Source organism: Oryx dammah, unplaced genomic scaffold (genome assembly GCF_014754425.2).
Source record: "Oryx dammah isolate SB20612 unplaced genomic scaffold, SCBI_Odam_1.1 HiC_scaffold_13, whole genome shotgun sequence".
Taxonomy (NCBI): Eukaryota; Metazoa; Chordata; class Mammalia; order Artiodactyla; family Bovidae; genus Oryx; species Oryx dammah.
The window spans coordinates 20,039,067-20,064,157 of NW_024070197.1; the positions used below are offsets into that span (position 1 = coordinate 20,039,067).

Sequence of the window (25,091 nt, forward strand, 5' to 3'; positions counted from 1 at the left end):
TGAGATTTCAGAGGAATTTATACAAAAACATAGTCACACTACAATGCTTTTTTACCACTTGAACACTAGCTGTATGCTACACAAATTAGACATTTTTGAGCTTGTGATTCTAAGAAATAACAACCGTGGACCAAGGTTTTAAAAGAAAACTATATTCTTTTAAAGAAAATGAAAATATTCTCAAAGGAAAAACTTAATTTAAGTCAACTCATATGCTTTTTGTCGTGGAGCCTAATACACAGTGCTTTCCTGCAACAAGTGGGCAGGGCGCCCCCTCGCGGTCTCTCTTGACCGAGACCTGTGACTGGAATTCTGAGTGAGAAGGCGTTATTTTAGCGAGGCTGAGGATTGGAGGGTTTGGGGAGGAGCCCAGGGCGAGATGACGGCTGAAAACACCCATCGGAATCCGGGTGACCAAAACCCGCAGTGACCAAAGGCCAAAGGCAGGGGTCCTTCACAGGCCCCATTCCCTGAGGGGGGGGTCATTCCTCACCCCCTCCAGTGACCCCACCCAAACAATGAACCCTTCCCACCCAACCAGCGCAGGCAAGGCGCTTGAGAGAGAAATACACGTGCCCTTCCCCAAATCCCCGCCTGCCAAGCCACACCCAGCCCCAGGGCGCTCTAGAAGGGGATCCCAGACCCCTTCGCTTCAAGGAAACTGGCTCCTGCCCCAAGGCCAGTCGTAGGACAGCGGCCGTGTATCCCGCACCTCTGCACGTGGTAATGGCCATCTTCAGCTACGCGACCCAGAGCCGGTCTGGGAGCCTCCCCCGCCACGAGGCTACCGGGCACAGGGGGTCCCGAAAGGGAAAGCCGCTGGTGGGGGGAAGGGCGGGAAGCAGGCAGGGCCTGGAAGAAAAAAAGCGGCTTGAGGAGGCACAGACGGTGAATAAATATTAATAGCTTCGCCGCGGGGCCGGCCCCTCGGACAGCAGCTCGGTGGCTGGTGGGGATAAGGGTGGGGTAGGAGCCCGCCGCCGCGCCCACCCTGACACAAAGCTCTGGCACTGACCTGGGTCGCGCGTCGCCAGCGCACACGCAAAAACGCGCCTACGCAGAAAAACACGCGCGAACGCAGAAAACACGCGCCTGCGCAAAAAAACATGCGCGCTTCAACGCAAAACCACGCACGCATGGGCACGCACGCCAAAACTCGCGCACGCACAAACACAACCCCAGGGTCGGGCTCTCAGCCCCGGCTCAGAGCTCCGTGACATGCACAGCAGGTGAGGGGAGTGGCCCAGGCCGGAGGCGCCGCAGGTGACATCGGCGACACAGCAGGTGGCCCTCCAGGGGGTAGCAGCGGCGTCCGTCCTCCCCGCTGAGCTGCAGCCCGCAGTCCTAGAGGAGAACACAGCCCCGGCTCCAGGGTAAGCAAGGGAGAGTGCATCTGCGGTCTGTAGGACCCTGCCCACCCTCCAGAGGACTTGGGCCTTTACTCTTTTGGGAGAGAGGCGGTCAGGAGCCCCGTGTTGGGACACCCCGACTTGGAGAACCTCCTGCACATCCAGAGGAGCCAGCCAGGAGGGAGGGAGGGAGACACTAGCCTAGAGTCTGGGAGTCAGGGCTGGGCAGTAAATGCGGGCATCAGCATAAAGATGTGACCGTTCTTACAAAGCCACAGGAGTTTCCCACAGGGAGTGCAGATAACTAGGAAAGGGAAGAGAACAGCTGAGCTGTAGAGCTCCAACTTTGAGAGGGAAGAAGAGGACCAGTGCCCAGATTTCAGGGGAGAATAGAAGAGGCAAACCAAAAACAGCCTGTCCTAAGGGCACAGTGAAGAGGGCGACTAGGAGAAGGGAGAGCCTAGGACAGTTACTCCAAGCTTAGGGCAGGGACAACTGAGAATCGTCTCCTGGATCCCCACATGGGGGTCATTGGTGACCTTGGGAAATGGGGAAGGTCAAATGGCTGACCTGAGTGGCCTTAAGAGATAATGGAACAGAACTGAAAACATCAAGTAAACAAGGAGTTTTGTTTTATGTCCTTTATCTGACCGTTTTACCACTGCAGGATATATTATGGGCTAATTTTCTCTGTTTAACAAGCTACGTGATTCGTGTTTAAATAAATAACAGACAGGAAATGTGAAGGTCAGACATGGAAGATAGTGTGCTGTGAGCTACAGTGAGGCACCAGGTGAACAACTTTTTCCTTCCTTTTGTCCCCTACCCCAAGGAGGCCCCTTTGGTCACACTCACTGCACTCAGGGCTGAACTCCAGCCTGTCAGGTTTGACACTTGTTACCCAAAGGCCCTGAGACTAATACCTGCCCCAACCCCCACAGATTACAAAGCTGGACTGCTGCCATGGAGCCTCATGTCCCAAACAGCTCAGATCCCAGATGTCCTCCGTGTCCTGTCTGGCCACAGCCCCCTGACTGGGCCTGCTACTAACCACCACACACCAGAGAGAGGGGACAAGAAGGGGGCCTGGAGACCCCAGTTCCCATCCAGGGGTCTCCCCAGAGGGACAGCAGCACCACATCTCCCAGCCCTGAGGCATTGGCTGTGATCTGCCCACAGCTTAACCTGCTCCTGGACTCTGAGTATCAGGCTTCCCCTAGGGACTGTCCTTAGCAATCCCAAGGGGACCCAGCAAGTCCCCAGACAGCAGAGCAGGATGCCCTCCTACTGCTGCTAGAAGATCGGGGGCCCTCCGCAGGCCATGCCTGCTCCCAGTCCACCTTCCTTGATCCTCCCAACAGGATTCCTACTCCCTTTGGGCCACTTGGCCCCACCAACACAACCTGGTTCCAAATGGACCCTAGATTCCTACAGATTTCTCACTGACACACCTGCTCTTCCCTGGGACTCTGAAGCCCAACACTTGGTTTTTCTCCTACCTCTCTGGTCAGATCAGGTCACTCATTCTAGGCCTCCTGTGTGGCTGTATGCATCCCTGGAATGTTGGGAGCTCCCTGGGCCATCCTGAGCCCCAACTCCTTCCTCTACAGTTCTCCCTGGAAGACCATTTATTCCCCTGGCTCCAATAGCCATGTACCTGACCATGATGGAACTGATGGGACTCTCGCTTCTGGCCCTGACAGTAGCAAAGACCAGAATTCCCATTCTGCCTTTAACAATGAAAAAGGCTGGGCAAAAAAACAATGATTCTCAGACTCAGAACACCAAGCAAGGCAGGCCAGTGATGGAAGGGAAACTAATAAAGCAAGCCCCACAACTGCCCCAAGTTACTGTACTACTTGGAAAGATTTTCCAGAGTACTCAAAGAGAGCCTACTGGCCTCCTTTAATTGAGAATTTGGGGAGGTAAATGCAACTAGAAACCACAGGACAGAGTATCAGAGAGGAAAGAGCTATATATGCCAATGACTCCCAAACTCCTACCCCTGTACCAGAGTCCTCATACTCCAGCACATCCGCCTGCTTCCTGGATATCTCCGTTCAGATGTCTCTAGCTACCAAAAGCGAGAACATCTTATGCCTTCTTCTCACCTTCACTCATTCTCTTGGGGTCTTCACTCTTACCTTCCAACCCCCAAATTCCCACATCCAGTCACTGACCAAATCCAGTCCCTTGTACTATCTAACCAACACTCCATCTACTTCCCAGAACCCAGGGTCACAACCTTCACTCCACCAGCGTCCTCAGGGAACCCCAGCTCCTTCCCCCTCCTTCTCCATTCATTCTCTGCATGGCAAGGTGAGTGCCCTTCCTAAAATCCCAATGACATCATGTCATCCGTTTTCGATCCTTCTCTACTGTCCTCAGGATAACTGCAGGCTCCTCAGGCCTTTCATCATCCTGCCAACTTCTCCAGTGACACAAAACAACACACCTTCACACTTAGCAATTCTGCTTCCATTCCCTGGAAATGCCCTTCTCCCTGCCTCCTTGGCTAGCTCTGATTCGTCTTTCAAATCTTAGCTTGAGTGTCACCTCCCCCAGAAAGTCTTCCTTGATTTTCCAAGGCATCCTAGGTGCTCTATTAAATACTGCCTGAGTACTTGTCTCTCTGGCGGGTACAGACTGTCTTTATTCTCTACATCCACAACACCCTGATACTGTACATCCTGAGGAAATAATTTGATTGACTGAGAATTGAGCTGAGAGAAACTATATCCTGGGCGGGGTTGGGGGGATCGGGCGGCGGGGGGGGCAGTGGGCGCGGTGCAGAGGGAGAGAGCTCACTAAGGGGAGGATAGGCATATGAGGTCGCTTGCTTGGGGAATCCCAGGGACGGGGGAGCCTGGTGGGCTGCCGTCTATGGGGTCGCACAGAGTCGGACATGACTGAAGCAGCTTAGCAGCAGCAGCAGCAGCAGGCATCATGGAGTAGAACCATAAAAGAGAAGTGGGGGATTTCCCTGGTGGTCCAGTGGCTAAGACTCTGGTCCCAATGCAGGGGGCCTGACCCTTGTTCAGGGAACTACACATTGCTGCAGCTAAGACCCAGTGCAGCCAAAGAAATATTAAAAAGACGTAGGCCCATAGAACACCTAGGGAGGACGAGGTCTATATAGGAGGGGGGCTGCCCCAGACACCAGCCCTCTGGGGGACCCGGGCTCACCTCGCAGTGGTAGCACTCCACGTGGTAATCTCTGTCCATGGACACCACACGGATGGTTGTCTCACAGCCCTGGAAGAAGAAACAGGGTGTGAGGCGAACTGTGTGGTAGGCACACACCTACACGTGCTCCTGTCACGGGGGCTGTGCATTCACACCTGTGTGAGCACTGACACAGGTGCTTCCGTGGGGCCGGAACAGGCACTGGTGGGTGCACACAGATGGCTGTGCGTGTGCCGTAGGCCTCCTCCCACACCTGCAGCTGACAGCATACACGCTTGCTGCTGAGAGACACCGCATGGGCATCAGTTTTTTGGAGTCAAGAAAGACCACTCCCAGTCCTGCTTCCCCAGACACAGTAGGCTGGGACAGAGCCAGCACGTGAGGAAAACCCAGTGCCGAGAGCTGCACCCCCAAAGGTTGTTTCCTGCACAGACTGCACCCTTCTCTTCATCTGCTCTGCCCACCATCTCAGCTGGGAGCTCATGGATTTGGGGGACAGTCCTGATATGGATGGCCAATGGAGTTGAGGGGGCAGGGGAGCAGCTGAGAAGCTGGGGCCACCATGTCCCTCTAACTCATGCAGAACACTTGCACCCTGTGCGCCCTGGGTGGTCCCCCTCCTATACACATCCTTCTGCCCAGAGGGCAATGGGGCAGGAGCACCTGCTTGTCCCTCCCACTGGGGCCCAAGACCTGGGGCCCACCCAGGCAGGACCAGCAGGGCCAGGCACCTGATCATCTCCGGGTGAGTGGTTCCTACCTGTGCAGGGAGGATAGGACGGGCACAGGAGGCACATTTTGGTGCAAACACCCTGGAGGAATAAAGGAAACCAGAAGTGACCAGCTGAATGACTAGAGGTCAAGGGCACGAGGACAGGTCCACCCACAGTAGCCCATGATGTGGCCCAAACAGCAAGCCTTCTCTCCTTGTGTGGACAGAGTGAGGTAGGAGCATTCTCTGCCATGCTTTCTCAGCACTGGCCTTTTCTGTGGCTCCCCAATTCACCTCCACCCCATCACCTCCTCCAGATGTCTTCTGCCCTGGCCTCTCCCTCATGCTTCCTGAGTTTTTGCCCCCTAATGTCCAGGTTTGGGTCTCTCCTAGCTGAGATCCTGCAAAGCCTGGCTCCACACTGAGTACCAGGAACCAATGCCTAGCACCACCCCCATGCAAGGCAGCAGCACAGGACCAGAGGTCTGAGAGCAAAGCCTGGAGCCACAGCAAGGAAGAATGGATTGCCTAGTCACATGGGTACCAGACAGGCAGGAAAAGACTCTGCAGAGACCCCAAGTTCCCATTCCAGGCAGAAAAGTCCTGACCTGGTCACTGGAGCAGAGAGACACGAGGTGGGGCATCTGAGAAGGGGCTGTAGGCAAAGGCAAGGGGAGGAGAGGACCGAGACATACAGCTCCAGGCAGAGATCCGTGCCTCACCTCAACCACTGAGCACACAGTGGAGGCAGGAAGGGAACAGGCCAAGAATGAAGAACACAGAAAGGCAGGCTGGAAAAATGCTCCCAGGGGAGGCAGAGGAACCACGGGAGTCACACTGCTCCACAGCACCAGCTACTCACGTGTGATAATCTCTGACACAGTAGATGTTGTTCTCCACGTCCACAGTGAAGGGCACCCCATCCAGGCACTCATTGCATACCGAGCATCGGAAGCAGCCTGGGTGGTAGGACTTCCCAAGGGCCTGCAGGATCTGGGGGCAGGAGGCACTGAAGGGTCAGTGCAGGTGGAAGGTTCAGCACAGCCCCCAGAAGACACGCTGGCTCTGAGCCCCTGGCAGGTCTCCAACAGGTGAAAGGGTGGGGTCCTCAGACTCCACGCATGTCAGAGGGGCTCCAGGAGCCTGGGGGAAGTTCTCACCATCTCCATGATGAGGTGTCCACACACGCTACACTTGTCAGCCGTTTGCTGGAACCCGGAGTACTGGGAGAGGGACACAGGATCCAGGATGTTATATGACAAAGGGGCACTCACTGCCCAGCCAGCCTCTGCTTCCTGGCCTCAGGTCTCCATGAGACTCAGGAGGGTCCCTGCCCCTGCTCCCACCCACAGCACCAGCCAGGGCACAGCTTTGACTCACCAGGAAGTCCTCCTGGCAGTACACTTTCTCACCCACGTTGTAGAATGCCTTCCCACGAAGTCGTCTCCCTGCAAGGATGAGGGTAAAGAAGGCGGTCCCTGGACCACTGGAACCAGGGATGATGCCTCTGCTGCCATTTCTCAGCACCCTCCTCCAACAGATGAGAAATGGACTGCAGACAAATTTTTAAATTTCCCTCTAATGTTATGTTATTATCATTACAGTAATTAATAGTTTTTAAAAATTAAGAATATGTTGTTGACAAAACTGTCATAAGAAGTTGTCGTAACAAATATATGAAGACCTGTTTATCAAATGTAAATTGAAGTTCTGATAATTTTAAAAAACATTTGCTTTAAGTTCAGTTGAATTCAAGAGCAGACTTCGCAGAATGAATTTCTTAATCTAAAAACATTAGAAGTACAACTCTCACCAGGTAAAGGAGCCCAATATATTAAAAAAAGGTATCCTTTATTGCAAGGGTGCCAGGATAGTTCAGCATTCACAAATCAGTCAGTGTGATACATCATATTAACAAAATAAAGGATAAAAATCCTGTGATCATCTCAATAGATACAGAAAAAGCATCTGATGGAATTTAAGATCCTTTCATAACAAGAACTCCCAATAAAATGGGTACAGAGGGAACATACCTCAACATAATAAAGGACATACATAAGAAGCCCATGCTAATGTCATATACAATGGTGAAAAGTAAAAAGTTTTTTCTCTAGGATCAAAAACAAGACAAGGATGTCCACTTTTACCACTTTAATTCAACACATTATTGGAAGTCCTAGCCCGGCCAATTAGGCAAGAAAAAGAAAGAAAAGGCATCCAAATTGGAAAGGACGAAGTAAAACTATCACTATTTGCAGATGAAATATACAAAAAATCCTAAAGACTCCATCAAAAACTGTTAGAATAAATGAATTCAGTAAAGTTGCAGAATACCAAATCAATACATAACAATGTGTTGTTCGTGTTGCTTTAACTAATAATGAACTATCAGGAAGAGAAAAGAAAACAGTCCACTTACAATTGTATCAAAAAGAACAAAATATCTAGGAATAAACTTAACCAAGGAGGTAAAAGATCTGTATATTGAAAACTATAAGATATTAATAAAAGAAACTGCTGCTAAGTCACTTCAGTCGTGTCCGACTCTGTGCGACCCCATAGACGGCAGCCCACCAGGCTCCCCCATCCCTGGGATTCTCCAAGCAAGAACACTGGAGTGGGTTGCCATTTCCTTCTCCAGTGCATGAAGATGAAAAATGAAAGTGAAGTCGCTCAGTCGTGTCTGACTCTTTGTGACCCCATGGACTGCAGCCTACCAGGCTCTTCCATCCATGGAATTTTCCAGGCAAGAGTACTGGAGTGGGTTGCCATTGCCTTCTCCAAAAGAAACTGAAGAAGACACAAACAAATGGAAAGATATTCCATGCTCATGGATTGCAAGATCAGTATTATTAAAATGTCCATACTACCCAGAGCAATCTATCAATTCAATGCAATACCTATCAAAATTCCAATGGCATTTTCCACAGAAATAGAACAAATAATCCTAAACTTATATGGAAACAGAAAAGATCCCAAATAGGCAAAGCAACCTTGAGAAAAAAGAACAGAGCTAGAGGTATCATGCTCCCTGATTTCAAGCTGTATTACAAAGCTACAGTAATTAAAAAGTATGCTATTGGCATAAAAAGTCACAGTGATCAATGAATCAGAATAGCAAGCCCAAAAATAAACACACATATATATAGTTGATCAATTTACAACAAAGGACCTCACATCCGTTAGAATGGCTATTATCAATAAGACAAGAAATAACAAGTGTTGGTTAATATGTAGAAAAAAGAAAACTCTTACACACTGTTGGTGGGAATGTAATGTAAATTGGTACAACCACTGTGGAAAACAATATGGAGGTTCCTCAAAAAATTAAAAATAGAACTAACATATGATCCAGCAATTCCCCTTCTGGGAATTTATCTAAAGAAAATGAAAACTAATTCAAAAAGATATCTGCATCTCTATGTTCACTACAGCATTATTTACAATAACTAAGATATTGAACACAATCTAAGCATCCACTGATGGATGCAATGGATAAAGAAATTGTCACACACACACACACAATAGAATATTATTATTCAGCCATGACAAAGGATGAAAATGAAATTTTGTCATCTGCAACAACATGGATGCACTTGGAAGGTATCATATACTAAGTGAAATTAAGTCAGACAAAGAAACACAAATACACTATGGCCTCTCTTATATAGGGAATCTTTAAAACACACACACACAACAACATAGATACAGAGAAAAGTTTGGCTGTTCCAAGATGCAGGGGGTTGGGGATGAGAAAAATGAGTGATGTGGTATTTTTTTTAGTTTAAATAAACTGAAAAAAAAAAACTTTAAAAGAAAAAGGCACACTTGTCAAATCCAAACCACAGCCCCAACAGACCTGCCAGCAGCTATGAGAGGCATTCTCATTAGTCAGGAGATAACAGCCCCTAACCAGGAACAAGAGGGAACTTCCTCCACTTGATGAAGCACATCTAGGAAAGCCCCATAGCTAACATCAGACGTTAATAGTTAAATTTTTTTTTTTTCACTTTTACCCTTAGGATTCAACAGTATACTAAAAGTGGTAGACAGTGAACTCTCCTTTTTGAATTTGAACTCTGGAGTTATAGTTATATTTGAACTCCTCTATGGTGTAGGGGAGGGGTTAGGGATTTTCTTTTTGTTTGTTTTTGCATTAGGATGCTCTGATCTGCCTTTTCTGACAGGGACATAAAGTGCTAGATGCTCTTGTTGACTTTCAGCAAATGGGATGGGGGAAATATAGCAGTTCTTGGTAAATTCCTTTATAATAATGGTTTGATTTTTTATTTCAAGAGAAGCTTTTTTTCCAATGTATGCTTTTTCCTTTTTGCCCATTATCCTTATCATTTGCTATAGATGGCTTACTTTGCATTCCTGCTGATGATGCTGCAAGTCTGTTTCATCTAGTGAACTGAAAATTATTGCTTAAAAAAAAGTCTTTAAACACAGATGACAATTTTATTATATAGAAAATCATAAGAAATATACAAAAAAAAACTACTAAAACTAATCAGTGTGTTTAACAAAGTTGTAGTAAAGGTGGTCAGTATATGAAAACCAAAAAAATATTTTTATAATCTAGCAGCGATTGGAAAATAAACTTACAATTTTAAAAATACATTTATAATAACACCTGAAGAAAAACCATAAAATACTAAGGAATAAGTTTAACGAAGGCTTCCCTGGTGGCTCAGAGGTTAAAGCGTCTGCCTGCAATGCGGGAGACCTGGGTTCGATCCCTGGGTCGGGAAGATTCCCCTGGAGAAGGAAATGGCAACCCACTCCAGTATTCTTGCCTGGAGAATCCCATGGACGGAGGAGCCTGGTGGGCTACAGTCCACGGGGTCGCAAAGAGTCGGACACGACTGAGCGACTTCACTCGCTCACTTCACTCAAGTTTAACGAAAGATGTGTCTGATTTGACTCAATAAAACCAAAGTTAGCTGGAAAAAACTGTAAAAGAGCTAATAAATAGATAAACCACTGTTGGAAGACAGTTCTCCATTGGACCGATTCCATTCTTAACACATCTTTCAAACACAGGGCTGGTAGCTTTCATTCTGGATTATCTTTCCAAGGATATCTGTGGAGCAAACTGCTTAGAAGACAGAGACAGCATCTCCCTCTGAAGCAGAGGGCAAGTCTGTTTGCTGTTCAATCTAATAAAGATAATGGGCTTCTCTGGGAGAAGAATCTAGCAGGTTTGCTGGCAGCCCATTATAAAATCCTGGGGTTCCCTAAGCTCAGGGTTCCTCTGCCATGACATACAGACCCAGTGCACATGCAGCGCACACCTGGTACCCACATCACCACTGTGGGACTAAGGAGGGCACACAGAACCAATGCAAACGTGAAGCTCACACTGCTTGCAGCCCTGTGAGTATCTGCCCCGGGAGGGTCGTGTCTTCAGCCAGCACCCATGAAACACTGGCAGGCTAACTTGTCAGCTTGCACATGGGGAAAAATCTCAGATCCTGCACAGTTCCTGACAACCATCTTCATGCTTCAAATGTCCTCATACTGATTCTGCCCCATTTGCTCTGCACATTCAGTGTCACCAAATCAAGTTCCCAGCACTCTTTCTTTTGTGTAAATTGATGTTCCAATGTTTTAATTTATATAGAAATACAGAGAACCTAGAATAGCCAAAATAATCTTGGAAAAGATCAACAAAACAAGACTAACATTATCTATTTTAAGATTTACATTAGTCAAGACAGTGTAATATTCTGGTAAGGAGAGACAAAAAGATCAGTGGAACAGAATGGGGTCCAAAAATAGACCCATAAATATTTCAAGAAACATGCAAATGGGAAAGCAAAAGTCTTTCCAGTACATGGTGCTGAAACAACCAGACAGTCATATGGAAAGAAAAATAAGACTCAATTTCTTACCTCATACCATACAGAAGATGAAATAGTCATCAACCTAAACATAAAAATGAGAGACCTAAAACTTCTAGAAAAAAAACAAAGGAGACTATCTTCATGACTTAAAGGGAGACAGAAAAATTTAAGTCACAAAAATAATAACCATAAAACAAACAAAAAACCTGAAGAAAATATTCACAAAACATCTAAAAAGAAATTTTACCATATATATTCCTAGAACTAAACAATAAGAGACAACTCCCAATTTAAAAACTGAGCAAAAGAGGAACTTCCCTGGCAGTCCAGTGGTTGAGACTCCAAGCTTCTAGTGAAGGGGTTGCAGGTTCAATCCCTGGGTGGGGAACTAAGATCCTATATGGTACATGGCAAGGCCAAAGAATTTTTAAAAACAAAAAGGGAGTAAAAACAAAATTAAAAATTACTAAAAAAAAGGTGGGGGGGGCAAAAGACTTGAACAGACTTCACAAAAGAAGAAAAAAATGGCCAAGAAACAAAGGAAAAAAAGATGCTTAAACCTCACTAGTTCTCAGGGAAATACATATTAAAACCATAGAGAGCTACCACTTCACACCCATTAGAACAGCTAAAATTAAACAGACTAAAATACCAGCTGTTGGCTAATATGTAGAATGACCCAACTCTCTTACATTTCAAGTAGGAGTTTAAAATGATACAGCCCCTTTGGAAAATAGTTTGGCAGTCTCTTATGAAATTAAACATACACTTAGCCTATGACCCAGAAATTCCATTCCCTGGAATTTACCCAAGAGAAATGAAAACATTTGTCCACAAATGACCTGTACTAGAATGTTCATAGCTCAACCTAGTATCTACCAACAGTTAAATGGAAAAACAAAGTGTGGTATATATTCACACAACAGAATCTTAGTGATACAAAGGACGGAACTACTGATACATGTAACAACATGGATTTAAAACAAAACTGTTTAGCAAAAAAAAGGTGGGGGGAAACCACTGTAAAAAAAAAAGAAAATAGTACCTGTTAACTGCATTTAAATGAAGTTCTAGAACAGACAAAACTAATGTATGGTGGTAGAAATTAGAACATTGGTTGAAAGGATGTGATGGGGGAATCATATGGAGATCAACTGGAGAAAAGGGAAGACAGAAGTTTCTTGTGGTTTTTTTTCCTGTATCTTTATTAGGGGTATAAGTTGTATAAATGTACATATTTATGCAAAATCTTTGAACTATACACTTAAGATCTGTTTGCTAAGCAATATATAAATTGTACTCAATTAAAAATGAAAACAAAGATAAACCGAGTATATCTTATGCCAGAGTAAAGAAGTGTTCAAAGAACATAGTGGGTACCTGTCAAAATGGCATAGGAGCCAGCAGGAAGGGACTTCTCTGGCCAAATTTGAGACAATTTGTGCATCAAAAGAATTATGATGGACTGCAATACATTAAGCTAAGCTAAGCTAAGTCACTTCAGTCGTGTCCGACTCTGTGTGACCCCATAGATGGCAGCCCACCAGGCTCCCCTGCCCCTGGGATTCTCCAGGCAAGAACACTGGAGTGGGTTGCCATTTCCTTCTCCACTGCAATACATTACATGAATACAAATCCATAAGTAATAAGAATTCTCCGAAAATATATATTTGCCCCTGCTCATACATTTTCAAACACTCCTTAAGTTTTCTGGAAAACATCTTATAGTTTAGAACTATATCAACTTTACTGGAGAATTATTCCCTCATAAAATTTGTCCTATTGGTAAGTGGGAAAAAAAAAATTCCCTAGGAGAATGCACCTTCAACACACACCTCAATGAATTCCTACAGACAGACTTCCACGATCACAAACTAGAAAACCCTGATGGTCCAGTGTTTAAAACTGCTCTTTCACTACCTAGGGCCCAAGTTCAATCTCTGGCTGGGGTACTAAGATCCCAAAAGCCAAGAGGTGCAGCCAAAAAAGAAGAAAGTAATGAAGCAAGAATAGGTGAGGAAAAGAATTTACAACACATATAACCAACAAAAAACTTTTATCCAAGATGCATAAAGAACTCCCAGAAATCATTAATAAAAAGTCAAACAACCCAATTTAAAAATGGGCAAAAAGGGGCTTCCTTGGTTGCTCAGTGGTAAAGAATCCACTTCCCAATGCAGGAGACATGGGTTTGACCCCTGGTCCGGGAAAATCCAACACATCACGGAGCAATGAAGCCTGGGCACCACAGCTACTGAACCTGTGCTCTATAGCCCCAGAGCCGCAACTACTGAACCCAGATGTCCTAGAACCTGTGCTCCGCAACAAGAGAAGCCACTGCAATGAGAAGCCCGGTTTTTTAACTCTAACGTAGCCAATTTCGTCAATCCCTTCTTAAGTATGGTGATTTTTGTGAGTGGGAAAAAAAAAACTTTCTTAACCAAAATATTGATAGAGGTAATTTTCTATATTTATTTCTAAAATTATCATGTTTTTCTTTACACATTTTGGTATTTGATCCACTTGGATTTAATTTCATTATTTTATATGGATAACCACTTTTCCCAGAACCATCTGCAATGCCATCTCTATCATCAATTAAGTTTTCACACAGACATGGGTCCGTTTCTAAACTCTCCACTCTGTTCCAGTGGTCTATTTGTCTACCCTTGCCCCAGGACCACATGAAATTACTAATACAACTATACAGTATATACTGACACCTGGTAGTAGAAGCTTGCCCAACTTACTCTTTGTCAAGATCATCTTGACTATTCTTAGCCTTTTGCTCTTGCATTTAAATTACAGAATTAGCCTGGCAAATTCATGAAAACCTGCTTAAGTGGAATTACAATGCATTATAGATCAATTTAAAAAAACTGGCAGTGAATATACCCATGTTCAACAGTACATGAATATGGATATATTCATAAATATTTACATGAATACGGTATATTTATTTTCCTTAGTGCAATGACTAGGACTTTCAGTACAATGGTGAACAGAAGATATGGTTGCAGGCTTTGTCCTTTCCTCTTTTAAACATCCATTTTTCTTATATTTCACCACTGAGTATGATGTTTGCATAGATTTTTAGTAACCAACTCTCACCAGGTTGAGAAAGTTCCTTTTTATTTCTAACTTGCTAAAATCTGAATGTCAGGAATTTCCCTGGTGATCCAGTGGTTAAGAATCTGCCTTGCGATGCAGGGGACATGGGTTCAATCCCCGATAGGGGAACTAAGAGCTCACATGCCACAGAGTAGCTAAGCCCTCGAACCACAACTAGATAGTCCATGCACTGCCAACGAAAGACCTGCCTGCTGCAACTGAAACCTGATAAGTCAAAATAAAACAAATATACAAACTTTTAAAAAAAACTGAATGTCAGGGCTTCCCAGGTGGCTCAGTGCTGAAGAATCCACCTACCAATGCAGGAGACATGGGTTCTACCCCGATCCAGGAAGACCCCACAGGCCAAGAAGCAATTAAGCCTGTGTGCCACAACTACTAAGCCTGTGCGCCACAGGAACAGAAGCATCCACAATGAGAAGCCCAGGCTGCAACTAGAGAGTAGCCCCCACTTACCGCAACGAGAGCAACCACACAGCAATGAAACCCAGCACAGCCAAAAATAAACAAACAAAAATTATTTTTAAAAATGTGAATGTCAGATTTTACTGACCTCTTGTTCTACTCCTATTGAGAAGATTATAAAGTTTCTCTTCCTTGTTAATGAGGTGAATTACATTAATGAGTTTTCTACTGTATACTGTATAAGAATACTCAAGTATTCTTCAGCTAAGCTCAACTTGGTCATAATATATTATCTTGATTCATACACTGCTGAATTTAATTCAAGAGGGGGGGAAAAAAGGAGTAAATAAGATAAATAGTACAAGAAAAAGTTCGCAGAACTGAAGGGCAAGTCTCCAGTCTAATGGGACTCTGTGTGTGTGCCCAACACAACCAATGGCACAAAGCCGACACCAAACATAAACAAAGTATCCTAAGCTCAGTTGTTGCACTGCACAATTTCAAGAGCACCATTCCTGCTGTATCTACGTAAATGGCACTCCCTGGAACTATGCAGTTCACTGCCCTTTCCAGAGGCTATTAGAGCCAGAGCAGTGACAGCCATCTTCCTGAGACTCTCAAAAGGAAAAAACAGATCACACACACAAAAATAAGACTCAGAATGGCACCAAAATTTAGGAGCCATGGCTTCTGGAAGATCAATCTACAACTTACAAAATGCTTAGTGAGGGACCTCCATGGTGGTCCAGTGGTGAAGACCCCACACTTCCACCGCAGGGGGCCATGGACTCCACTCCTGGTGGAGGAATTAAGATCCTACATGTCATGTGGTGCAGCCAAAAGGAAAACACACACACACACACACACACACACACACACACTAAACAAAATGCTTAGTGAAAATTATTTCCAATTTGGAAGACTATTCTCGGTCAACTATAAATTGTGAGGGTAGAATAAAGGCATTTTAGACACACCAGAATTCGGAAAATGTACCTCTCACATGCCCTTTTTTAGAGAACGAAAGCAAAACGCTGGACACTCTTTGGGTGGTTTCAGAGCTTCGAGTCTTCCCTACTTATCCAAGTTGTGTTCAGTATCCAGCCTTACCTCAGGCAGCTTGCTGTGTTGAATTCACCCCCCTTATCCATGGGTGGGCCTGATTAGGATAAAGCTAAGTCTTCTTCCTTTATATTGGTTCTGATACTCAGGCAAGTAAAGTCAATCAAATCACAGCACTCCCCCCAGCCACACGGATTGGTTCAGGAATCCATGTGTGAGATGATCTGGCCAATGACATGCAAGAAGACTGTTGCTAGGTGTTTTCTGGAAAAGAAGTGTCTCCACCCCAAAAACATGACCAGAAGAAATGCCCACTTTTTCTTCAGACCAGTGGTGTGGCAATGCAAGTCTCAAGCTGCCTCAGACGTTTCATAAGAGAAGTTGCCCTAAGGATAAAGCCAAGCACGAGGGAAACCCAGCCAAGCTTTTCTTAAGGCCTAAGCCTCTAGATCCTTCTCAGCCTAAAGCTAGTCCCATCTCTGGGCTCCCAGTTCACTGAGTTAAGAAATATTCTTAAGAGTTCAAGCCTCCTCAGCAGTTTTCCTGTTACCTGCAGCTGAAAACTTTATGGAGACTGTAGATTCAATCCAAAGAGTATACATGGGAACGTGAAGGTACAGAATGAACACGCCACACGGGTTCAGAGGACTGCAGGCTCGGACTACAGAGACCCGGGACTCCCAAGAGGGGAACTCAAAAGAATGCCTGCTACTATAAACATCTAGGGGTAGGGGATGGGGAAAGACCTGAAGATAAAAGTCAAGACAATGCATGGAGAAAAAAAGTTTAAAGAAGAAAAAACTCCAGGAAAAGTAAATGACTACAGAACAAAGGAGATATAATCACAGTGTAATTCTTAGCTCTGCAATAAATAACATTTAAAAAGTCACATAATATAGTAATATAAATCTAGTTTATTGATTTAATCACAACTTATGATGACTATACTGAGAAGATGGAAGGAGAGAAGGGAGAACAGTCAGTATAAAAACAGCCCCTATTCTGAGGGCTTCCCTGGTGGCTCAGTGGTAAAGAATCCACCCGCCAATGCAGGAGACACAGGTTCGATCTCTGATCCAGAAAGATCCCTCATGCCACAGAGCAACTAAGCCTGTGCTCTAGAGCCTGGGAGTTCCTACTACTGAAGCCCACACGCCCTAGAGCTCAAGCTCCACAACAGGAGAAGTCATCACAATGAGAAGTCTGCACACTGCAACTAGAGAGTAGCCCCTACTTGCATCAACTAGAGATAAGCCCACGCAGCAGCAAAGACCCAGCACAGCCAAAAATAAAGAAATACATAAAATTATAAAAAAGAATCTATTCCTCATTTACCACAGCAAACTCAAGTAAACCATGGCTAAAAAGCTCAAGTAAATCATTTCTAAAACTGATACATCAAGAAACAGCAGTGTGCACTGTCAGAACCTGGAGGTGTCTACTAGAAGAAGTTGCTAAAAAATACCAAGTGAAAGACACCAGGGGTAGGAAGATAAATGCTTTTTTGCTATTGCAAAAATTGCTTCTCAGGACTATCTGACTTAATACTCGGCACATATTACACTTTCATACTATAAAATACTAAAATGTTTTGTGTAAATAAATAAAAGATGTCTGCACAGGGGCAAAGTAGGAAAGAACAATAAGAACATCAATAATGTAGATTTATTAGGTTGGTTGGATTATAGTTACTTTTTATAACTTTTTTAAGTTAACTGATGTTTATATTTTATACCATGTGTAAAATCAGGACAAAAAATAAGCTGCAGGGAAAAAAAATACTAGGCCCATATATAGGCAGGTAGAAGGCATACATCACTGGCTCCACAAGCCCCACCCAGGCAGCCAGGAGACATCAGTATACTGCTCAGGACAGAGGTTCCAAAGCCAAGGCTCAGGGACTTCCCTGGTGCTCCAGTGGTTAAGACTTCCCCTTCCATCACAGGAGATGTGGGTTCGATCCCTGGTTGGGGAGCTAAGATCTCACATGCATTGTGGTAAAAAAAAAAAAAAAACATAAAACAGAAGCAATATTGTAACAAATTCAATAAAGGCTTTAAAAACTGTCCACATCAAAAAAAAAAAAAAAATCTTAGGACATTGCTGGCAGTCCAGTGGTTAAGAATTCACCTTCCAATGCAGAGGACTCAAGTTCGATCCCTGGTCTGGAAACTAAGATCCCACACGCCTCGGGGCAAGTAAGCCCATGTGCTGCAACTACTGAGCCTGCTGCTCTGGAACCTGCAAGCCGCAACCAGAGAAGCGCATGCACCACATGCACCTCAACGAAGAGCCTACATGCTACAACTAAGAACTGAAGCAGCCAAAAATACTTCGTTGTTTAAAAAAGATAGTTCGATCCCGGGTTCCGGCACCAAAAAAAATATAAATAAAAATAAAAAAGACAGAAAACAAGGGTTAGAGGGGCAGCTTTTCCCAATGACCAGCAAAAGGCTCTTCCCTGGCCCCACATATCCCCACCCCCAGGGTCCAGCAGATCTCCCAGGAGCATAGGGCCCTCAAACAGACCAAGCCAGAAGGAAAGGCATCATGACTCAGCCTCCTCCACACTCCAGCCTAGGCCAGAGCTGGGTGATCCATCTGCCTGGAACTTGGGCACAAGGGGGTTCACAGTGCGAGAGGGCTGGAAACGGAGAATGTTACCTACCACAGGAGTTGCAGGTGAAGCAATCAGTATGATATAGGCTCCCCATCGCCTGGCACGCCTGCCTTGCTCCATAGATGCCAAGCCCACACTTGATGCAAATACCTATGGAAGAAGAGGCAGGAGATAGCAGCGGTTAGCGCCATGACTGTGGACTTGAACAGCTATGCATCTGACTCCCGGTCCCAGTGCTGCCCAGTCACGTGATCTTGGGCTAGGGAAATTCCAGGGTCCTCCGTGGCTCCGGTACTAATGGCTAACACGGGGATAGTAAGGGCACCACTAGGACTTCCCTGGCGGCTCAGATGGTGAAGAATCTGCTGCAGGGCAGGAGCCCCGATCAGGCCCTGGGCCGGGAAGATCCCCTGGAGAAGGGAATGGCGACCCACTCCAGCATTCTTGCCTGGAGGATCCCATGGACAGAGGAGCCTAGCAGGCTACAATCCATGGGTTCGCATAGAGTCAGACATGACTGAGCGACTCACACACACACACACGTACCACTACTTAGGGTTTGCTGCTGTTGTCTGAGGATTCATAGAGTTTAGCAGCGCACCTGGCAAGTCAGAGCTAAGTGACACTGTCTGTGCCATCAAAATTACAAGGACACATTTATGACTAGAAAGTTGTTCTAAGCCCCTTCATCTTGACCTGCTAACAGACTGGGGGAAATTCCTTTCTGCTGTCTATGAACCAAAAAGAATGAAGACCACACAGACACAAAGAGGGCAGAGCCCTGACCCTCCCAGCCACACCTCCCTCACTGAACGGTAATGTCAGTTTAATCTCTTGTTCAGTCCCCACATGGATACTGATGCCCCGCATAGTTTAGGTGCCAGAGATTCTGCAAGGCACCAAATTCCCACCCCCAAGGAGACTGTGGAGGGAGACAGACAGCAACAGGTAAGTCACAGCTCAGGTAGAAAAAAGTGCTATGGAGGAAAAGAAGGCTGATTAAGAGTATGTCTGGAGGCACCTCCCTGGCGGTCCAGTGGTTGGGACTTTGCCTTCCAGTGCAGGGGGGTGTGGATTCGATTCCTGGTGGGGGAAGCTAAGATCCCACATGCCTTGCGCCAAAAAAATAAAGCATAAACAAAAAATAAAACAGAAGCAACACTGTAACAATTTAATAAAGACTTTGAAAATGGTCCACATTAAAAAGAAAAAATATATATATACATATATATATATATATATATAGGGACTTCCCTGGCTGTCCAGTGGTTAAGACTGCACTTCTTATGCAGGGGGCATAGGTTTGATCCTCAGTCGATGTTTGATCCTCAGTCGATGTTTGATCCTCAGTCGATGAACTAAGATCCCATGTGTCTCACAGTGTGGCCAAAACAAACAGGAATACATCTGAGTGTGTGATTTTTAAAGTTTAAAGAGGGTGTCAGACAAGGCCCCAGTGATAAGGTGGTATCTGAGCAAAGATTTAAAGGAAAAAATGGAGGGAAGCTACTCTGCAGGGAAAACTAGGTGGACTTGGGGACCACCCCAGTGTGGGGTGCTAAGCAGGCAAGGGAGGGGTGGTAAAGAGAGGGCTGACCAGCAATGCCAGGGCCAAGGCCAGCATGAGCTTAAGGGACTCTCTGGCCAGCCTGCCTGGAGGCTTGGACTGAAGGTGGCCAACCCAGACACCAGAGCTTCTCTCTCAGACTCACCCAAGGTCTCCCAGGCCACAAAGGGCCTAAGATGGGCCCCCTGGACCCTAAGTCCTCTGGCAGTTTCAGGACACACTGCCCTCACCCCTTCCCCCCTGCTTTCCATCACATCTCTCTGCTTAACATTTAGCATGGCTGAGCCTCTCCCACCTTTTTCTAATGAAAAAACCTCCATCAGCCACCCCATTCTCCCTCTCCCTTTAGTTAAGAAAGCAAGCTCAGTCCACATCCCATCACCTCCTAAAGGTGAGCTCTATGGACTTCCTCTTCTGGTCTTGCCAGCAGGGGCCCTCCCCTCCTCTCGGATCCCCAGGATATGACCTACACCTGCCTGGCTTTCTGGTTCTCTCTTCCCAGCTCTACTGGGCATTCCCTTGCTCCATCCTGGACCTCCCATGCCTAAGTCTCCCCAGGAAAGGGCCAGTCAGTGCAGATGCTCTCAAACCAGGCAGGAATGTAAAAGTGGCTGATGAGGCCCCAGGTGATCAGAGGAGAGAGCCATGGCCAGGGGAGGTCACAGCCATTGGCTCCACTGACGGCTACCAGGTGGGAAGGCAGGGCCAGCCCTGCTAGAGAGTCTGATTTTTCCAGAAAAGCTAGAAATCTGGATTTATATATGAAAACTTTCCATGCAGAAATAAATCATCAACTTTCATGTTTTGAGAATTTGGAAGCCAAACACACCATGTCTGCAGGTCTCCACACGTGGCTTTACCCCGTCTCCCCGGGGAAGTCCCATCTGCTCCCAACTGCTCACTCCTATCGAGGCTCCTGGCACTCTGCCCAGCCCAGATTCCTTTCCCGAGCCACCGATCCACTTCCCAGACCACTGCAGGCCCAGAACAGAGTTCTGGGTTCCTGCTCAGGAAACAGCACTTTTGTGTAGCCAGGTTTAGGGAAGTATCCAGATCTACCCTATCTTTCTCACCTCCAACTCTGAATCCAGTTTCTGTGTTTCCCACTATAGACTTCATTCTCTCCCCTCGCTCCCACTGGTCTGACTCAGCATCATCAATTCTCATTCCACTTGCTGTTTCAACAGTCTCCTTACAGCATCCCATCCTGGCCCCCAATAATCCATCTCCAAAACTGCAGCCAGACTTATCTTTCTAAAGTGAAAATGACCCACCCTCACACCTTCATTCTTGTCCATCAACTCTGAAAACCTGACCTTGTTTTTGTCTAAGTTACTAAAATATACAGTGAAAGCGGACAGAAGTCAGCTGCCCCTGGGAAGCAAAACAGAAGGATGGGCAAGAGGGGAAATTATAACCTTATTATTATTTGCTTTTTGGTTCTGTTTTGATTTTTTACTAATATGAGCTTGCACCACTTTAATAAAAATACACTGAGGACAGAGACAGGCTGTTCAGGGACTAAAAGAGGGAGCTGACCAAGGCTTAGGGTGATAGGCGGTACCCTGAAGAGGTTGAAGACCACGACTCTGTTGCCTGGTACAGCAACTGAAAAGGGGGCCACAGCACTGACTTGGAGCCAGGGTTCTGCAGAGCAGAGATTAGAGGAATCAGAGGTACTGGTGAGATGCAGGCTGCAGTCAGAACTGAAGACAGCTGAGCTGAGGCAGATCCAGGTGTGGAGTAAACCCAGGATTTACCCTCAGGCAAATCCTGAAGCTGCTAGCTGGCTCGCGACAGCAGAACCTGGTTAGAAGAGATGCTCACGAAATACAGAGAAGGGCCAAGAGGTGAGTGGGTTCTAGGGCCAAGAAAAAGGGATAGACAGAGAGGAAGAAACACACTGAGGGTGAGGTTTATCAGAGGTCACTTGAGCTATGCTACCTGCAGACTTCCTGTTGTAAAATGTTACATTATTTTCATACAAGTGGACGTGTATGAAACTACCGCATTTATACCTCTAAAAGGTGGAATAAAGGCAGTAAGATACTAGCAGTTCAAGTAAATAGCTGCTCATATTTTTAAAAATCAGGAAAATGTAACCTAGATCTGACTTCTCTAAAAAAAAAGGAAGAGCAGGACTTCCCCAGCAGTCTAGTAGTAAAGACTCGGTGCTTCCAATGCAGAGGGTGTGCGTTCAATCTTTGGTCAGGGAATTAAGATTCCTCCATGCCATGTGGTGCAAAAAAAAAAAAAAAAAACCTAAAGATCTATATCATCAGTCACCTCCCACTCCCATGTGACAGCAGTTCCCCTCAGAAAGGACAACCCATTAGCCCCTTCACTTCTCCCACTACCTGCCCAGGCCTGGCCTCCTCAGTTTCACACAAAAACTCAGGAGTAATGTTCACCGCAGCACTGTTTCCAATAGCCAGGACCTGGAAGCTACCTAGACGTCCATGGACAGATGAATGGATAGACAACCGAGGTGCATATATACTATGGAATATTACTCAGTCATAAAAAGGAATGAATTTGAGCCAGTTCCAATGATAGACCTAGAGGCTGTTATATAGAGTAAGTCAAAAGAGAAAAACAAGTATCATGTATTAACGCATATACATGGAATCTAGAAAAATGGTACTGATGAACCTATCAGAAGGGCAGGAATAGAGACGCAGACACAGAGCACAGAACTATGGACCCAGTCAGGGAAGGAGAGGGTAGAACAAATTGAGAGTAGCACCGAAACATATACATTACTACATGTAGAACAAATAGATAATGGGAAGCTGCCATATAACACAGGGAGCTCAACCTGGTGCTCTGTGACAACCTAGAGGGACGCGAAGGTGTGGGGGCGGGAAGGAGGTTCAGGAGGAAGGGGGCGTGTATACCTATGGCTGACTCACACTGTTGTACGGCAAAAACCAACACAACACTGTTGTACGGCAAAAACCAACACAACACTGTAAAGCAATTATCCTCCAATTAAAAATAAAAAGATATAATTAAGAAATTGAAAAGCTCAGTAGTACCTTCAGAGGCCCAGAGAACACACCCCTGCCCAGGCCCTGCAGTGAGTGAGGACAGGAAAAGGGGTAGCTTCTGCGGTGGAGAGTGCTGGAAACTTGTTCTCTTCAGAAGACACTCAGCTTCTGCTCCTAGCACCTACCTGGTATGACAGTCAACAGCTTCCTAAGTCACCACCCTGCTCCCAGGCCGTGTGACAGCAGCCACGGGACCTACCCGACCACAAATTCTTAACCATGATGCTCAAAGATGAACAGGTCCCCTCTCAAAGGCAGAACACCCCTGTGGAGTACACACTCCCTTGACCACCTGACCCCTCCTGGGCTGCAACCCTGGGAGCTTAACTGAACCGTCCACTTCCTTACTTGCTTCCTTCTGCCCACATTCTTCCTTCTGGCTGGAATGCCCCTAGTCGTCTACAACCTCCTTCTCTCTCAAGATCCAGTTCAGGCCAGTCCGGAGCTGCCAGCTGGAATGAATGCATGAAAGACAAACCCCAGGAGGGGCCTCATTCCCAGACATGATAACCACCACCCCCTCCAAAGCCAGGTGCCTGCTTATGGTAAAGGAGGGACGGAAGCCCCTCCCCAAGCCTCCTCTCAGAACCTCAAGCCTAAGAGTCCCAAGAGTTGTCCAAAGGATGGGATCAAAGGGCCAAGGTCAGACTGGGCAAAGGAGGCTGTCAGAGATTGATGATCTTTGCCAATGATGCGAAGTAGGGTTCCCTTGGGGAACATGCCATATACACAGCCCAGCCCAGTGTGACCAGCTCAGTTCCCTCCCACTCAGGGTGGGCTTCCCGTCCCTCGGCCTCTACCTCCAGCCGCTACCATTATCAAAGCCTCAGGTCAGATGGGCCCCGGTGGTATCTGGCCGGCCGCCTCCCTCCCTGCCCTGTACCTCCCTGCCCTGTTCAGAGCCCGTACTGCTGAGGGAAGGAAGGCACCGGGACCGCGGGGCCCTAAAACAGCTCCAGCTGATCACAAAGCACCGAATACGATGAGCTGAAGTCAAGAACCAAGAGTTAAGAAGAAATTATTCGAAAATAGCTTATTCTGCTTATTAACCTGACGTTTTCTCTCAGGAGCAACGCATCCCCTAATGATGCCAGAACTCCGGGCCCGGAGACCCAGAGGCTAAGCCACTGTTCTGCACAAGCCCCAGAACTGGTGGTTCACACACACACACACGCTAACCCACTGTCCTACACAAGCCCCAGAACTGGTGGTTCACACATACATACACCCACGCACACATACACACACAAACACACACAGTCTGCGGGAACAAACGTCCCCGGCTCCCAGCCCCTCGGGAGGGAGACGCGCTTTTCGCATCCCGGCCCACCTCGCGCTCTCCTCGACCGAGCCGGCCGCCTACCCGGAGGCCGTCCTCGACCCCCGACGAGGAGAGCGGAGGCCCGGTGCCCAGGCGCGCGGGAGGCGCGGCCGAGCTCGCTCACCGAAGTAGTCCCGCGCCGTGCGCGCCTCCAGCGCCCGCTCCAGCTCTCGGGTCAGCGCCTCCAGCCGCCGCTCCGCCGCGCTCGGGCCGCCCTCCCGGCCCGGGGGCAGCTGGAGCGAAGGCAGAGCGAAAGGGGCCGGCCCGGCGGGCTCCGGGGAGCGAGCCGGCGCGGGGCAGGCGCCGGGCAGGAGCAGGTCCGGGTAGGCGCCAGCCGAGCCGCGGGAGCCGAGGCTGGACACACTGGAGCGGGCGCTGCCCACCGACGGCGGCCCGGGGCCCGCGCGCGGGTCCGAGCGGCCCGAGCGCGGGCTGCCGTGGCGCTGGTCGTAGCCGAGACTGATGCCGCTGGAGCGGGCGCTGCCGCTGCCCCCGCCGCCGTCGGAGCCCGCCAGGCTGGCCCGTGGGCTGCCCGCCGGCTGCGCGCTGAGCTCTGGGGCCGCCGCGCGCCGCGGGCCTCGCTCCCCGCGGCTCAGTCCGTCCACCCCGGCCTCGGGGCCACCGCCGCCGCCGCCCTGCCCCCTGCGGCCCAACGCCTGGGCCGTCTCGTCTGCCGGCCCGGGCCGCGGCCCCCGCCGACCCCGGCCCGGAGAGTCGCCGCCCGGCTCCAGCTCCCGCAGGGCCAGCCCGGCCAGGAGCAGAGCCGCCTCGTCCGCGGCCGCCCGGGAGCGCTGCATGGCCCGGCCCGCCGGCCCCGGCGCGTCACCTCCGCCTCCGC

At 47.5% G+C, this 25,091-nt stretch overlaps 1 protein-coding gene across 1 annotated transcript; it reads right to left on the reverse strand.

Annotated features, from left to right (window-relative positions):
* LOC120872627 (WT1 interacting protein) lies at positions 1–25,085 on the reverse strand. The gene is made up of 8 exons (XM_040253121.1): positions 24,378–25,085; positions 18,364–18,465; positions 6,628–6,695; positions 6,408–6,470; positions 6,110–6,240; positions 5,296–5,347; positions 4,536–4,604; positions 1–1,344 (listed from the first exon to the last, which is right to left on the reverse strand). The coding sequence occupies exons 1-8, from the start codon at positions 25,048–25,050 to the stop codon at positions 1,204–1,206; spliced, it is 1,299 nt and encodes a 432-aa protein (XP_040109055.1). The 5' UTR covers positions 25,051–25,085; the 3' UTR covers positions 1–1,203.
* Between the last annotated feature and the right edge of the window lie 6 nt (positions 25,086–25,091).